Here is a 17,759-nt window from a genome sequence, read left to right as displayed (position 1 = left end):
CATGGGGGTCAATCCCAGGACTATGGGATCATGACCTGAGCTGAAGGCAGACTCTTAACCAACTGAGCCACCAGGCGCCCCAGAAAATTAAATTTTTGGTTACACAAGTACAGTATTGATATTAAAGCTTATTTTTAAAAATGCTTTTAATAATTCACTTTTTAAATTTATTTATTTTTAAATAATTCACTTTTAGCCAGCTTGATTACGTAAGGTAAAAGTCTGTTTTTCTCTCTGACCTCATTGTGTGGCTCCAGGTGTGCTGTGTAGTTTCTAGTCCTGTAAGAAACCTTTATTTTTTCAGTTTCCTGATGGTTATTGCTGAAGGGTATCTTGGAATCACATTAAGAACCACCAGGGTCAGTCAGTTGTATCTTTTCCTTTGGAAAGGGGGGATGTCTGTGGGAAGCTCACTGGAGCCCAGGTAAGTGCCTCCGGCCATTTCTAGCTCTCAGCATCAACATCGATAGGTGAGATGACACAAACACACCCATACCAATTAAATTAGGATGTCTGGTGGATATCAAGCCAGATATCAATATTATTTAAATGTTCTAGGTTGGGGGCATCTGGCTGGCTCAGTTCATAGAGCATGTAACTCGATCTTGGGGTTGTAGGTTCAAGCCCCACATTGGGCCTAACACTTACTTTAAAAAAAATGATTCTAATCTGCAGCAAAGTTGGGAGCCACCGCTTTAGTTTACATTCCTTCTTCCAGATTCCTGACAATGCTAAATGAGAATATTATTCTGTATCCACTATCAAGTATATAAGGTTTGTTCTTCCAATCTACCATCCATACCTTTGTGTATGTTTATATGTGAATAGTGTGTAAGATTTTCTTTTGTCTTCAAAAGTTTACGTAGATGGATAGGAAATCACCATTAGAACACTGTAAAGTGTTACAGACAAGACCCTCTGATAGATGCTTAATGCTTGAAAGTTTGAGGAAAACCAGGATATTTGCATAATCTCAAAGTATCTCCCCTAAGATAACAATTACAAAAGTAAAAATAACTTTACAGTGAGAAACCTGGCAAACACTATCACAACTATATGATCATGGTTAACACCATGAGTAATAACACCTTTTGATATCATGTACCTCTTCATGATACACTGAGAAGAGTATATCACTTCCATAATATTCTTGCCAAAAATGCATAGCCTTAATCTAATCAAGGGAAAACATTGGACAAGCTTAAGTTGAGAGACATTCTCAAAGTAACGGACTAGTTCTCTTTAAAAGTGTCAAGGTCATGAAAAATAAGGAAGACTGAGGAACTGTCACAGATTGTAGAAGACTAAGGAGACATGATGACTAAACTTTACTACCTTCCTAAAATTGTACCAATTTATTATTCTCCTACCAGCAGTATATGAAAATGCCTCTTTCATTCTTCTTAGTATCCATGCTCATGATAACTCAACAGTGGAAGAACAGAAATAACAGTTTTCCTTGGCACTTTGGATTAGGTGTCTTTTCTGACCGTAAAGTATTGTCTTACAGAAAAATGGCTACTGGACAGGACCGGGTAGTTGTCCTAGTGGACATGGACTGTTTTTTTGTTCAAGTGGAACAGCGGCAAAATCCTCACTTAAGGAATAAACCTTGTGCAGTTGTACAGTACAAATCATGGAAGGGTGGCGGGTATGTATCGTAGTTATTGTAACTGTCAACTATTTTAATCTATAAGAATACATGGCAGTATGTTATGTCCTGTTTTTGAGATTTCTGAACTGATATGTTTGAGATGGAATAGTGGCATCTGTGACCAAAAAGTTTCTACTGTTAGGTTTATAGCCCATTCAGTTAAATTTTAGTTATTTTTGTTTGTGATCGTGTAATATTTTTCTGTTTCTCTTTTTTTTTTTCCTAACCTTAGAATAGTTGCAGTGAGTTATGAAGCTCGTGCATTTGGGGTCACTAGAAGCATGTGGGCAGATGATGCTAAGAAGTTATGTCCAGATCTTCTGCTGGCACAAGTTCGTGAGTCCCGTGGGAAAGCTGACCTCACCAAGTAAGAAGAAGAGATTCTTTAGGGGAATGAAAGAATTGGAAATAATATTCTATGAGGCTAGGAATTTGATGTTTCAAATTTGTTTTGTATAATCAACCCCTGACAATGTTCCTTTGGACAGCCAGCTTTTCTCTCTGAAATGAAAATAGATTTTGATTCTATGTTTCAGGAACAGTGCAGGGTCATTACAACCTATAATAATTGCTGCCCTTAACACCCTTTCAGTACCTTAATTGTTTAAAAATTAGTGTTGTAGTTAAAACTTAATACCAGTTTCCATGTTCTTAGGCCAAAAGTCTGAAATGTCTGAAATAATTAAATTGACTGAAACTAAGTTTTTCCAGAGAAGGATGAGTCAAACAGACATTGTAGTGCAGTATCTAGAATTACTTGCTAAAACTGAACAATCTCAAAGGAGATCACCTCTGTGTGCGAAGTGAGCTGTTGCTCCCCAGACTTTAGAACATTAGTCTATATGGGCATAGCCAAGTTAGAGGTAAGTACAAGCTCCAGCCATTATAATAATCCTAATAAATAGTATATATTGAGCATTTGTCCTATGCCAGCCCATGTTAAGCTCTCCGTAGGCAAGATCTCTTAAATCTCACATTATTATAAGGTAGGTTCTAGTATTAACCACCCCCTACCTCCATGAAGAAACAAGTTTAGAGAGGTTAAATAATATAAGTTCACACAGCTAGGAAATAGAAGGCTGAGGATTCAGGGGGTTTTTTAGATTTCAGTAGCCACATTCTCACAGTATACTCTACTGTGTAGTGTGGTGTGTAGGGATCATGATTTGACTTAAGACTTGAGATGTTCCTGAATTCACCTATGAATTACAAGTCTAAAGGTAGTGTGCCATAATCAGCTTCACCCTGGAGTTATTGCCAAAAGAGAAGACAGATTTGACTGAAGATTAATATCTTAACCCTACAGTAAAATTAATTCAGCTAATGGACATACGCTACACTGTATTAAATAGAATTTTATGCTGGTAAAGACAATGTAACTTCCCAGAAATATAGCGTGATTTTGAAAAGCTGCATGCTTTAAACTGGATCATTTATTTTACTCTTAAAATCTTCATCAAATAGGGATACCTCGGTCGCTCAGTTAGTTAAGCTTCGGCCTTCAGCTCAGGGGTTCTGGGATCGAGTCCCACATTGGGCTCCTTGCTCGGCAGGGAGCCTGCTTCTCCCTCTGCCTGCCACTCCCCCAGCTTGTGTTCTCTCTCTTTCTCTCTCTGACAAATAAATAAGTAAAATCTTTTAAAAAAAAATCCTCATCAAATAATGAACAAAGCCAGTTTTACCTAATTTAGGAGTTAGTGTATAGACCAGAGTTATTAAGACCTGGCAGTTTAAAATTGTTTTAATAATTAATTTGTGATACCAAAGTTATAAAATATGATTTGCAGAAATTTGTACACATAAATTTTATCAAATATTCTTAGGATACTTTGTGGAGTAATTTGCCCAAGAAGCTGTGAAGGAACACCAGCTACTGCAATAAGGTGTTCTTTCCTCACTCTGTGTGTGTGGTGTGTGTGTGTATCATGTTCTCATGCTCTTGCACATGCTTGCACTTTTTTTTTCCTTTGAGGTCTGACTATCCTCTTTCCAGCACAAATAATGATGAAAAGAAAAAAATGCCAAATGTTTCTCTAATTGTTTTGAGGCTATTTTAGAATTACAATTATATTAGTTTTTATAGGTGTCTTTGTGAACTAGTGCAAATGTTTCCATTTCTATGATAGATTTATCCGGGACAAAGGACTTACTTCAAATTCCATAGCAGGTTCATAGCAAAGAAAATATGCACATATTGCCAGAGGAAACTAGCTGTCTACACCCAGAAGAGCTGCTTTGTTATGGTTTAAATAGAAAGTATATGGTGAAATTGGTATCCTCTGGGGAAGGTTGCCACCATGTTCTAGGCATTTATCTTCAGTTTGATTACTTGAATGTTAGTATACCCGGAAGTGATTGGACTTGGTTGGTTGGTTGGATATGTGCGTGTGTGTGTGTAGTAAAAACCAGCTCACATGTTGATCCAACTCACTGTTGACTGAAGTATAACATCCATACATCACTTTGTTAATTTATAGTGAGAAATACTGTCTTGAGAAAGACCAGACACTTGGGTTCACGAATCAGGGCAGTGTTTCCTGTAAATGATGTCTTATTTGAAGACAAAAGTAGAAGCAGAAAATACATAGCGGATATATGAAAATAACCAGAACAGGTGATCTTAGTAAAATGTAGTTGAACAAGTTTGAAGCATTTCTTTCCTCTTTGGGAAGATCCACAAAAACATCTTTATGGTCTGGATGCTTTCCACTTTCCTAGTGCTAGAGTCACTAAACATGTTTGCCTCCATGGTTCTTTTTCTTTGCTTCTGTGATTGACCATTTGCCTGTTCATTGATCCCTTCATTTGGGTTACTATCTCATCTTTGCCAAGCCATTCCTCCCTTTAAGGAGACCTTACATTGGTTATATATATGATTCCATTATGAGATGTAGGGGATGGGGGCTGACAGTCTCAATGTTGCCTTCATTTTTTGCCTACACATATCATAATCCTTATACTTTTTAGGTACCGGGAAGCCAGTGTGGAGGTGATGGGGGTAATGTCTCGTTTTGCTGGGATTGAACGTGCCAGCATTGATGAGGCCTTTATAGACCTGACCGGTGCTGTGCAGAAGAGACTACAGAAGCTACAAGGTCAACCTATCTCAGCTGACCTCTTGCCAACCACCTACATTGAAGGGTTGCCCCAAGGCCGTACAACAGCAGAAGGGACTGATCAGAAAGGTACTTCCATAGCATCATATTGCTTCTGCTTCCTGCTTTTGGAATCTGCTTTGCTTGGTCATGCTGATCCTTCTTGGATTGATTGAAAGGAAACTTAAACTACATCCTGAATGAATCGCAAGGACTCACGTGGAAGGATATACAAATTCTCTTAACAGGTATATGGATGTTGAGAAGCTGTGAAATCTGTATGAAATCAAGTTTCTTTTTTTTTTTTTTTAAGATTTTATTTATTTATTTATTTGAAAGGAGAGAGAGAGACCACAAGTGGGATGAGGATCAGAGGGAGAAGCAGACACCCTGCTGAGCAGGGAGCCGGATGTGGGACTCAATCCAGGAACTCCAGGATCATGACCTGAGCTAAAGGCAGACGCTTAACGGCTGAGCCACCCAGGCGCCCTGAAATTAAGTTTCTATTTAGATATAACTAGAGCAGGTTTGAGTTACCGGTAGACTGAGCATTTCTGTCATTTGTAGGTTAATTTATAATGTTGTAACTTGGTTTCTTCAAGTTGGACCTCAGGTATAAGGAGTTGAGTCACTCAAAGTTTCTGATCAATTTATAGTAAAATATCAGGGGGCCTGGGTGGCTCAGTCAATTAAGTGTCTGCCTTCAGCTCAGGTCATAATCCCGGAGTCCTGGGATCAAGCCCCGTGCAGGGCTCCCTGCTCAGTGGGGAGCCTGCTTTTTCCTCTCTCTCTGACTCTTCTTTCCCGCCACCCTTACTTGTGTGCTCTCTCTCTCAAATAAATAATAAATCTTTTTTAAAAATGTATAGTAAAGTATCAACAGGCTGTGCAAGGCGTCTCTCGTTTTATTTTCCTTACATTCCCCTTCATAGTGATTCCCCCCCACTCCCTCCCTACCCAACCCACCCTCTGGCACCCAGTGATGTGTTTGATGTATCTTTTTAAATTTGTCTATGTCTTTACAAATTGTACAGTGTTGCTTTGTGTATGTGCTTTTAAAATTTGTGCTTTTAATTAAAAGATAGTATTGTGTTATTTATCTTATTCTTGTTTATTAATTTTAAAATTTTAATTCTTGTGTAGTCAACATACAGTGTAGCTCTCTTTTTTTTTTTTTTTAAAGATTTTATTTATTTGACAGAGAGAGACAGCGAGAGAGGGAACACAAGCAGGGGGAGTGGGAGAGGGAGAAGCAGGCTTCCCGCTGAGCAAGGAGCCCAATGCGGGGCTCGATCCCAGGACCCTGGGATCATGACCTGAGCCGAAGGCTGACGCTTAACGACTGAGCCACCTAGGGGCCCCTCACTTTTTTTCTTAATTTTCCTTCAGTGGTGATTTTATAGATGTTTCCATGTAGTTGTATTTATGTGTAATTGATTGACCTGTCATGTTTACAGACCAGTCTTCTAGTGATGAACCAACCCATTTGTTCCTTCTGATTTTTTACTGTTTATATGATAAATGTCCTCATTCATCCTCTTTTGGACCGATGCAGGGGCTTCTCTGAGAAATGTTTTCAGGAGTGGACTGCTAGGTCATAAGTCCTCCACATACTTAGTTTCACTAAACACTGCCAAATCGTTTCCTAGAATGGCTGTAACAGTTACCCTACTCCTGAAGTACACAAGAATTCCTATTGCCCTCTTATCCTCACCAGCAACTGCTGTTCTCTTATGTTTAAAAATATTTTCAGGGGCGCCTGGGTAGCGCAGTCGTTAAAGCGTCTGCCTTCGGCTCAGGGTGTGATCCTGGCGTTCCAGGATCGAGTCCCACATCGGGCTCCTCCGCTGGGAGCCTGCTTCTTCCTCTCCCACTCCCCCTGCTGTGTTCCCTCTCTCGCTGGCTGTCTCTCTGTCACATAAATAAATAAAATCTAAAAAAAAAAAAAAAAAAATATTTTCAATGTGATGGCTATAAAGTGGTATTTCATGTTTTTGGTTTGTTTATATTTCTCTATTTACCGATTGAAGCTGAGCATTTATATACTCGTTAGCTAGTTTTTCTACTTTTGTGAATTGCTTATTTATAATCTTTACCCAATTTATCATTGGATTTCCTGCATTTTTGTTTGCAAGAGTTCCTTATATATTGCAGTTATTAGTCCCTTTGTCTATTTTTGACATTGCAAATATCTTTTCCCAAATCTGTCATCCACAAAGTTTGTTTATGCTATACTTTGTTGAATGAAATTCTTTTAATCCATCAATTTTTCACCTTATGGTTTATGCATTTGAATCTTGTTGTAGACATCCATTTCTACTAGAAGTTCATGAAGACGTTTTTCTACACTCTCTTTTATTTGCCTTACAATTTATTTTTCGGATTTTTTGACTATGTGGAGTTTACCTTTTTATTTGAGTTTATAAATAAAAATCTTATTTATTATTCTTTCTATTTTTATTTTTTAATATTCTTATAATTACAGAGCCCATCTTCCCAACAATTACTTATTAAATAATCCATTCTTTCTCAACTTCACATATATAACTGGGTCAATTTCTGTAGTATCCCATTTGTCTGTCTGCTCCTGCTCCAGAAACACATTGTTTTTATTACTGTTTATAGTATATTTGATAAGGACTTCCCTCAGCTTTTGTTGTTCGAAATTGTCTTAGCTATATATGTGCCTTTGTTGCTTACTGTTCATTTTAGAGTACATTAGCTGAATTTCTCAAAAAATTGTGATGAGATTACATTGAATTTATATATTACAGAGGATAGTTACCATTGTTTTTTTTTTAATAAGTAGGCTCCATGCCCAGTGTGGAGCCCAGCATGAGGCTTGATCTCACAACGCTGATATCGAGACCTGAGCTGAGATCAAGAGTCAGACTCTCAACCAACTAAGCCACCCATGCACCCCGGAGCGGATAGTTATCTTAATGTTCACTTATGCCATCCATAAACGTATCACCAGTTTTTTTAGGTCTTCATTTATGTCCCTTCCAATGTTTTGGGTTTTTATAAGCTAAAAAGTTTCATTTTATCTGTGTAGTATTTTTACTTCTGAGATCTGTAATCCAGTATATTTTCCTTTTTTTGCTCATCTACACTTTTATTTAATATAATACACATAAAGTGCACAAATTGTAAGTGTATTCCATAACTAATTTTCACAAAGTAAACCCACCTTTTTAAGAACCACCCAAATCAAAAAAACAAAACCAGAACCTTAGAAGGAACACCTGCCTACTTTTCTAGTTACTATCCATTCCTCTCCCCCTTCTCCTACAGTAACCACTGTCCTGATTTCTATTTAGCTTATTTTTCAACTTTATAAAATTGAAATCATTCAGTGTATATTTAAGTCTGGCTTCATTTGGTCAACATTGTCTTTGTTAGATTCATCCATTCTGTTGTATGTAGTTGAGTTTGTTTGCTCTCATTACTGTGTAGTATTGCATTACATGAGTATACCACAAATAATCCATTTTGCTGTTGGATATTTGAGTTGTTTCCATTTTGGGGCTACTAAAGATAGTGCTGCTATGAACATTCTAATAAGTATCTTTTGGTGAACAAATGTATGCATTTCTGTTGGGTATATGATTAGAAGTGTTCAATTACAGGATTTGCCTAAAAACAGCTTTAGTTTGCTTATAGTCAGCTTAAGTAGGTACTGCCAAACAGTTTTCCAAAATGGTTGTACCAGGGGTGCCTGGGTGGCGCAGTCGTTAAGCGTCTGCCTTCGGCTCAGGGCCTGATCACAGCATTCTGGGATTGAGCCCCACATCAGGCACCTCCACTAGGAGCCTGCTTCTTCCTCTCCCACTCCCCCTGCTTGTGTTCCCTCTCTTGCTGGCTGTCTCTGTCAAATAAATAAAATCTTAAAAAAAAAAAAATGGTTGTACCAATCCCACTAGTAGCATATATGAAAGTTCCAGTTGTTTCACATCCTTTTCTGCACTTGCTTTTTTTCTCTTTTGCATTTTAGCCATTTTGATGGGTGTGTAGTGATATCAGTGGTTTTAGTTTGTTGCTGGTCTTAAGTTGAGCACCTTTTGTAAGTTTATTCACCATTTTGATATCTTCTTTTATTAAGTACCTATTTAAATCTTTTGCCCATTTTTTTTTTTGGTTGGATTACCTTGTCTCATTCATCTGTAGGACTTCTTTATATAGTCTGGAAATGAATCCTTTATTAAATATATGTATTACAAATATCTTCTGGTCAGTGGCTTGTTTTTCATTCTCTTACTGGTGGCTTTTGATGAACAGAGGTTCTTAATTTTTTTTTTTTAAGATTTTATTTATTTATTTGACAGAGATAGAGATAGCCAGCGAGAAAGGGAACACAAGCAGGGGGAGTGGGAGAGGAAGAAGCAGGCCCCCAACGGAGGAGCCTGATGTGGGGCTCGACCCCAGAACGCCGGGACCACACCCCGAGCCAAAGGCAGACGCTCAACGACTGAGCCACCCAGGCGCCCCTATTTTATTTTATGCTTGGTTATTGATGTGTAGGAGAATTAAAAGTGATTTTTTTATAAGTTCATCTTTATTTACTTTACGTAACTGACAAAAACTTGTGATATACAGGCATACCTCAGATATTTCGGGTTTGGTTACAGACTGTCCACAATAAAGCAAATATCTCAGTGAAGTGAGTCAGATTAAGTTTTTGGTTTCCTAGTGCCTGTAGAAGTTTTGTTTATACTATATTGTAGTCTATTAAGCGTACAATAGTGTTATTTGTTTTATTTATTTATTTATAAGTAGGCTCTGTATGTCTTATGTCCATTGTGGAGCCCAACGCAGGCCTTGAGCTCACGACCCTGAGATCAATAGTTATACGCTTAACCAGCTGAGCCATCCAGGCACCACAGAGTTATGTCTTTAACATACCTTAATTTAAAAAAACTGTGCTGAAAAATGCTAACCACTGAGGTTTCAGCAAGTTGTAATCGCTGATCACAGATCACCATAACAAATCTAGCAATAATGAAAAGGTTTGAGATATTGTGCGGATTACCAAAATGTAACAGAGATACAAAGTGAGCAAATGCTATTGGGAAATGGTGCCAGTAGATTTACTTCATGCAGGGTTGACACAAATCTTCAGTTTATAAAAGCACATTGAAGCAAGGCACAATAAAACAAGGTATGCCTGTAATCTGCATGAAAATGCTTTTAATGATGTACTTGATGGTTAAAAATATTTTCTTAGGGGCGCCTGGGTGGCACAGCGGTTGAGCGTCTGCCTTCAGCTCAGGGCGTGATCCCATCTTTCTGGGATCGAGCCCCACATCAGGTTCCTCCGCTAGGAGCCTGCTTCTTCCTCTCCCACTCCCCCTGCTTGTGTTCCCTCCCTCGCTGGCTGTCTCTGTCTCTGTCTCTGTCGAATAAATAAATAAAATCTTTAAAATATATATATATATATTTTCTTAAAATTAGGGCAACAAAAATTTTGCTTTTGTGGTATTAGTAGTTTATAATAATTTTAGATACCGGATCTAAGAGAATCTGAGTCTTAAAATCCCCCACAAGCAGGGGGAGTGGGAGAGGAAGAAGCAGGCCCATAGCGGAGGAGCCTGATGTGGGGCTCGATCCCAGAATGCCGGGATCACGCCCTGAGCCGAGGGCAGACGCTTAACCGCTGTGCCACCCAGGCGCCCCTGAGTCTTAAAAATTTTTAATCAAATGTTGTGAAACTGGAATTCAGTGGATCTCCCAGAACAAAGAATTTTGTAGTTAGAGGCTTTTTAACAGGGTATCTACAGTTTTTCCTAGACATTTTCTAGTACTTTTCATAAAGGCTATTTTCAAAATAGTGTATGTCCTCTTCATTTGTAACATGTACTTTTGGAAATATTATTTTGTAACATTGTTCTTACTCAGAAGTGCTTTTTCAGTAAAAAGTTTTGCACGCTGGCTGTTAACCAAAAAGAAACTCTCTGGATACCAACCTATATAGCAAGTTAATTTCTTATGGGGGGGAACCTTCAGACAATGTTATTACTTTTAGAAACAATAAAGATTTGTCTAGAAAAAGCTCTAAGAGAGTTTAGCTTACTTCTAGTTAAAGTGGTAAATTTCCCGTGGGTTCCATGTTTTAAAACTTAAAGATGTTAGATGTAAAGTTTCCTTTTGCCATTGAACAGTTGTAGGATACACCTTTAACATGTTGAAGGGTAGTAGCAGAACTGCCCAGGGAAGCCTGTGAGAAAAACAGTTGAGAATTTATTCTCTGATCCTGATATAGCAGAGTTTATCAAGTTGGATGCTGCAAATCCTTCAGTTCTTTCAGGAAAATACAATGGACAATAAAAATGTGCCACTTAGGGGCGGCTGGGTGGCTTAGTCGGTTGGGCGTCTGCCTTCGGCTCAGGTCATGATCCCGGGGGTCCTGGGATCAAGCCTTGCATTGGGCTACTTGCGCAGCGGGGAACCTGCTTCTCCCTCTTACTCTGCCTGCCACTCCCCCTGCTTGTGCTCTCTCTCTGTCAAATAAATAGATAAAATCTTGGGGGGGAAAAGAGTGCCACTTCAAGGAGGCAGTTATAATACATAAACATTTGATGATGAAATATGTCATGATTTTCTTTTCTTTATTAGTCCGAGACCAGAGTCAGAAATTTAATGATCAGGGGCGCCTGGGTGGCACAGCGGTTAAGCGTCTGCCTTCGGCTCAGGGCGTGATCCCGGCGTTGTGGGATCGAGCCCCACATCAGGCTCTTCCGCTATGAGCCTGCTTCTTCCTCTCCCACTCCCTCTGCTTGTGTTCCCTCTCTCACTGGCTGTTCCTATCTCTGTCAAATAAATAAATAAAATCTTTAAAAAAAAAAAAAAAAGGAAATTTAATGATCAGGGAATGCCTGGGTGGCTCAGTTGGTTAAGCATCTGGCTTCGGCTCGGGTCATGATCCCAGGGTTCCAGAGGGATCCCTTTCCGTCTGCCCCTCTCCCTTGTTTGTGCGCACATTCTCTCTTTCTCTCGTAAATAAAATCTTTTTTTAAAAAAATGCATCTGCCTTCGGTTCAGGTCATGATCTTGGGGTCCTGGGATTGAGCCCCACATCAGGGATCCTGCTTCTCCCTCTCTGCACCCCAACTTGTGCTGTCTCTCTTGTGTTCTATCTCAAATAAATTAAAAAATAAATGAAGAAAGCTAATGATCATAATAAAGAAGGTTTTTCTTTGGTCTTAGCTTTGTGTACCACATATTACTGTGTGGCTAATGCTTTAAAACATTTGGAATTGGTTTTATTAATGCTTTAAAATCATTGGTTCTTTAAGGGTTTTTTGAGGGCCATATCCCCTTTTGAAAAATTTCTGGAAGCTATGGACTCTTGCTTGCCTCAGAAAAATACATATCTACACATAAGACAGTTTCGTGTGCTGTTTTCAGGAGATTCATAGACCCTCTAAAACCCACATGCCTCAGAATAAGAACTGTTATTACATATTACATTGGTATTTTTGGCTGCAACTTGTTAAAGAGCTCTCTGGCCGAAGATCATGGTGCATACCATACCTTCATTGGTGGCAAATGTTACCTCAACTCAAATGGACATGCTCTTTCTTCTACACCTATCTTTTTTTACCTATGTACATTTTTATTAAAAAAAAAAAAGTCTTATTTCTGTATGTCTTATGTAACTGTTGCTTTAGTGTGTCCAGTTTAAGTATTAAGTTTCTAGATGGAGTAAACCATCTTTTTATTTATAGTGCTCAAAATAGTGTAATGCCTAGTAAGTGGTTTATGATACATTATATTCCTGGGTCTTCAGATGATGTATGCAACAAAAAAAAAAAAAAAAAAAAAACTGATAACAGAAATTAGCTGATCTTAAGTGTCTTCTTCCAGAAATTATTTTTCATGGATGTGACATATTTCAAACCTAGGAAAAGAAACCAGGTATTTGTGATGTTTTGATACTGAAGTTTCTGTTCAACTTTGCCATCCTGCCTCTTAATACAAAGCTGGCAATCCTGATAAGCCATACTGTGTTTGCAACTTATTTCTGTTTCTGAAATAGTTATGTGTGTGGAAAACTTTAAGTGGTAGGATTACTTAAAAATAATACTCAAAACTGCCAGAGTGAAAACTTTCCTTTCAGGGCCATTTTGTAAGTAGTTTGTATCAGCTCAGGAACTCCTTAGTTATCTCCTCCCTTTGCTCTTAATTTCTTTCTTTCTAAGCATATAATAAACATCTTCTGAATGCCTAGGACACGAAGCAGTTGTGTAGTTGTATAAGAAATTATAAATCATTGTTAAAGATGAGAGTTGTGGGGGTTGGAGGGACCCCCTGCTGGGTTTGAAGAAGTAAGCTGCCATATTCTGAGAGGGCCTTTGGAGAAGGCCCCTATGGCCAGGTTCTGAGAGTTGCCCTCTGGTGACAGCCAGCAAGAAAACAGGGACCAAATTCTACCAACAACCAGAGGTAGCTTGGAAGACACTAATCAGCCTATAGCATAGAGGAGGGAACACTTATTATCAGTACAGGAACTTCTCCTTTGTAGTTATGGTATGTGGAGTTGAGGAGTATAGCGAAAGGTTTATCAGTTTAACCCCAAAGTTTTGGCACAATTTATCAATGCTCACTCTTATGCAGTTCTGTCATCATTGTACTGGAGGTATAAGACAATGCAATCAGAACAGAAGGGGAAATAAAAGATATTCAGATGTGAAGGATGAAGTAAACTTTGTTTGCAGGTGACATGATCTTGTTTTTAGAAAATCTTAAGGAATCCCCCCCCCCAGCCAAATACAATAAGGGAGATTAGCAAAGTTGCAGGGGATGAAGTCAGTGTGCAAAACTCAATAGCATTTCTACACACTAAAATTTAAAATGGAAAATTGAGGGGCACCTGGGTGTCAGTCTTGAAGCGTCTGCCTTCGGCTCAGGGCACGATCCCGGCATTCTGGGATCGAGGCCCGCATCAGGCTCCTCCCCTGGGAGCCTACTTCTTCCTCTCCCAATCCCCCTGCTTGTGTTCCCTCTCTCGCTGGCTGTCTCTCCGTCAAATAAAATCTTCAAAAAATAAAATGGGAAATCGAAATTTAAAAATCCATATTATTTTCAAAGCATTACAATCATGAAATTATTAGAGAAATATATGTGAAATATATGTGTATATATATATATATATATGAAAAACTAGTTCAGTAAAAACTATAAAACGGGGCGCCTGGGTGACTCAGTTAATTAAGTGTCTGCCTTTGGCTCAGGTCATGATCCTGGAGTCCGGGGATTGAGCCCTGCACTGGGATCCCTGCTCAGCGGGGTGTCTGCTTCACCCTCTGCCCCTCACCTCACTTGTGCTCTCTCATTCTTTCTCTGTCTCATTATCTCTCAAAAACAAAAATAAAAAAAAAACCTATAAAACATTCCTGAGAAATTAAAAAAGATGAAATAAATGGAGAGACATACCATGCTCATGGATGAAAAGACTAAATGTTATTAGAGCTCAAGTCACCCCAAATTGACCTAAGATTCATTGCATTCCCTTCTAGACTCAGCAGGATTTTGTAGAAATTGCCAAACTGACTTGAAAATTTGTATGGAAATGCAAAGGATGTGCGGGGCACCTGGGTGGCTCAGTCCTTAGGCGTCTGCCTTCAGCTCAGGGCGTGGTCCTGGCGTTCTGGGGGCGAGCCCCACATCAGGCTCTTCTGCTGGGAGCCTGCTTCTTCCTCTCCCACTCCCCCTGCTTGTGTTCTCTCTCTCGCTGGCTGTCTCTCTCTCTGTCAAATAAATAAAATAAAATCTTAAAAAAAAAAAATGCAAAGGATGTGGGAAAGCCAAACAACTTTGAAAAAGAACTAAGTTGGAAGACTTAAACACTGTCTGGTGTTAAGATTTAACTGCAAATTTATGGGACACCTGGGTGGCTCAGTTGGTTAAGTGTCCAACAACTGATCTCAGCTCAGGTCTAGATCTCAGGGTCGTGAGTTCAAGCCCCATGTTGGGCTCCATGCTGTGTGTGGTGCCTACTTAAAAAAAAAAAAAAGATTTAACTATAAATTTACAGTAACTAGGGCAGTGTAGTATTGGTGTAAGATGAGACAGATCCATGGTACAGAATAGTAAGTACACAAATAGATTACCACACTTTTTGGTCAATTGTCTTCCACAAAGCTACTCAGATAATTCAATATGAAAAGGGAAGTCTCTCAGTTCTAGTGGGCATTTTACACCAAAAATTGCCGAAATCTTCCTCTAGTCCCATTAGGTGTATCAGAGAAAAACCAAAATGGTATAGATTCTTCTTATCAGCTAGAGAAGGAAACAATGCTGCTTATCTTTTGTGGCCCTGATCAATTGACATGGATATAGAGTAAAAGGTTTGTAACATTACTTAATTTGGGAAAGCAATAATGAAGAAATCTAAAGCAGAGAAAATTTAGCTCTAGTAGTTGGGAAAAATGCTAGAAAAATCCCACAATTTCAATAAATTCGTATTTTTTGGTTCCCCAAACCTAATAAATAATAAGTGGTTTTAAAAGAAGACTGTTACTGTTGTTAATATATGCAAGGCACTAAGATCGGTAGGGGAAGAAAGGGTTAAAGAAAGGGGGGGTAATCAGAAGGGGGAATGAAACATGAGAGACTATGGACTCTGAGAAACAAACTGAGGGCCTCAGAGGGGAGGGGGTGGGGGAATGGGATAGGCCGGTGATGGGTAGTAAGGAGGGCACGTATTGCATGGTGCACTGGGTGTTATACACAACTAATGAATCATCGAGCTTTACATCGGAAACCGGGGATGTACTGTATGGTGACTAACATAATATAATAAAAAATCATTAATTAAAAAATAAATAAATCAGGAAAAAAATATATATGCAAGGCACTGTGCTGAGGAGCTTTATAAAGATTATATACACACGTATGTACGTGTACACACACATATATGTATATATATATAATTCCTCACAATAATTCTATGAGATACAGTACTTAAGCTCATGTCATGGACCATGAAACTGAAACTTACAGAATCATGGAACTTGTTCAAAGTCACATAGTGGTAAAGTCAATATTTGAACACTGCCTGACTACCGAATATTCTTTTAACGATCATGCTATACATGTTACAGATAAGAGCTAAAGGACTTTAATGGGGCACCCCAAAGTTAGCTAGACTAGTTGGAGACAACCATATGATAGATGAGGCTTGAATAAGCCCTAAAGTATAAATAATATTTATTTCAGCAAAGGGGAGTTCAAAGTTAAGTAAGAGCAGGGAAATAAAATCAGTGATGTCTTAAAGTTGAAACATCATACGTTCAGGAAATTTTAAAGATATAACAAATTTGAGATTAGTGGGAGATGAATTGAAAAGGCCAGATGGTCTTCAATGCCAGTATATAGAGTTGGTACTTTATTCTATAGGTGTGAGAGAGCTAACATCAGGGGTTTGGGGTTTTTTTGTTTTGTTTTAAGATTTTGTTTCTTTATTTGACAGAGGGAACACAAGCGGGAGGGGGGGTGGGTGGCAGGGCCCCGGCTGAGCAAGGAGCCCAATGTGGGACTCAATCCCAGGACCCTGGGATCATGACCTGAACCAAAGGCAGCCGCTTAACCGACTGAGCCGCCCAGGTGCCCTAACATCAGTTTTGAACAGGGGTTAAGATGGATAACATTGGTATTTGAGAACATTTCATTCATGGGCATTATGTAATATGTATTCAGGGAGATGGTGGTTTAGGAGTTAAGGTGGTTTGGGCAGGAATGAAGAAAAGCTGAACAAAATAGGGTGGGTTGCAATGGATATATGAAATACTTTGAAGTGGGTTTTTTGTTTTTTGTTTTTTTAGATTTTATTTATTCATTTGTCAGAGAGAGAGAAAGAGAGCGCAAGCAGGGGGAGAAGCAGGCTCCCCGCTGAGCAAGGAGCCTGATGTGGGACTCGACCCTGAGATCATGGTCTGAGCTGAAGGCAGATGCTTAACCGACCGAGCCACCCAGGTGTCCCTGAGGTGGTTTTGTTGACTAAATAATGGGGAATGAAAGAGAGAAAGGAAGCCAGTATTATTTGAATTTCAAACCTTTAATAGAAATAGGGAGTTGTGGGGCACCTAGGTGGCTTAGTTGGTTAAGCGTCCAACTCTAGATCTCAGCTCAGGTCTTGATCTCAGAGTTATGAGTTCAAGGCTAGCGTTGGGCTCCATGCTGGGCATGGAGCCTATAAAAAAAGAGAGAGAGAGAAGAAAGGAAGGAAGGAAGGAAGGAAGGAAGGAAGGAAGGAAGGAAGGAAGGAAGGAAGGAAGGAAGGAAGAAAGAAGAAAGAAAGAGAAAAAAGAAAGAGAAAAAGAAAGAAAAAAAAGGAAAGAAAGAAAAATAGGGAGTTGTTTGGGAAAGAGAATATTTGAGAAGGAACATATAATAAAGATTGATTTTCGTTATATGTTTAAAAAGTATAGTGAACTGTAGTTTGAAACTATAATGAAAAATTCAAGAAGAGGTATTCTGTGGGGAGGTGGAGATAAGGGATTAGAGTTTAAGAGTTTGAGAACAGAGATTAAGCTTTGTCTGTACTCAGCATAAGCAAATTGAAAGGTAAACCAGTACCGGTTCACCAAGAGAAAAAAGCATGTATACAGATAAGGAGAGAATGTTGCTCAGTATCTGCTAGAGTGTTAGAGGAAGAAGATAAGCCAGCAAAGGAGAGAAGCAGCAGTCATCAAGAGTTGGAAAATAACTTCTATGAGCTCATCTTCCTCCTCTGTATATGTGAACCTTCGCTATACCTCTCCACAATAATTTGAGTGCGTTTTCTTGCCTTGTTCATACCTCATTACTGTCTCTTTAAACCAGCATGTCTAGATTTTCTATATACCTACCTCCCTTGCTTTATAATCATTTTTTAGGCTTTTTAAAAACTGACTAGTTCTAAATTGGGTGGTTAAGATATTTTCAAGGCCCTGAGTCCAAAGCTATATCTAGTTTCAATAGCTTGTCAGGAGAATAAAACTAGTGTCTCACCAGAAGTTAGCTACTCACCA

General features: G+C 38.9%; 2 protein-coding genes across 12 annotated transcripts in view; one reads left to right on the top strand and one right to left on the bottom strand.

The window, feature by feature from the left end:
• The window catches only part of GTPBP2 (GTP binding protein 2), a 42,816-nt gene that overhangs the window by 1,248 nt on the left and 23,809 nt on the right, over positions 1-17,759 (bottom strand). For 4 of the 5 annotated variants that reach the window (XM_087857074.1, XM_087857072.1, XM_087857075.1 and 1 more), the window contains one exon: positions 13,619-13,782. In XM_087857074.1, coding sequence (XP_087713200.1) covers positions 13,619-13,782 — 164 coding nt within the window. Of the gene's footprint in view, positions 1-13,618; positions 13,783-14,339; positions 14,496-17,759 lie in introns of those variants that run through there. The other variant, XM_087857073.1, reaches the window with a different exon arrangement.
• POLH (DNA polymerase eta) overlaps positions 1-17,759 on the top strand; it is a 37,369-nt gene that overhangs the window by 6,560 nt on the left and 13,050 nt on the right. For 6 of the 7 annotated variants that reach the window (XM_087857071.1, XM_045801268.2, XM_045801277.2 and 3 more), the window contains 3 exons: positions 1,511-1,651; positions 1,887-2,021; positions 4,622-4,839. In XM_087857071.1, coding sequence (XP_087713197.1) covers positions 1,515-1,651; positions 1,887-2,021; positions 4,622-4,839 — 490 coding nt within the window. In that variant the 5' untranslated portion in view covers positions 1,511-1,514. The remainder of the gene's footprint in view (positions 1-1,510; positions 1,652-1,886; positions 2,022-4,621; positions 4,840-17,759) is intronic. The other variant, XM_045801312.2, reaches the window with a different exon arrangement.

The sequence above is a fragment of the Ursus americanus genome, chromosome 29 (assembly GCF_024610735.1).
Source record: "Ursus americanus isolate L20-20 chromosome 29, mUrsAme1.1.p, whole genome shotgun sequence".
Taxonomy (NCBI): domain Eukaryota; kingdom Metazoa; phylum Chordata; class Mammalia; order Carnivora; family Ursidae; genus Ursus; species Ursus americanus.
Note: the sequence above shows the minus strand (reverse complement) of the source record. Positions and strands in the feature narration are given on the sequence as shown.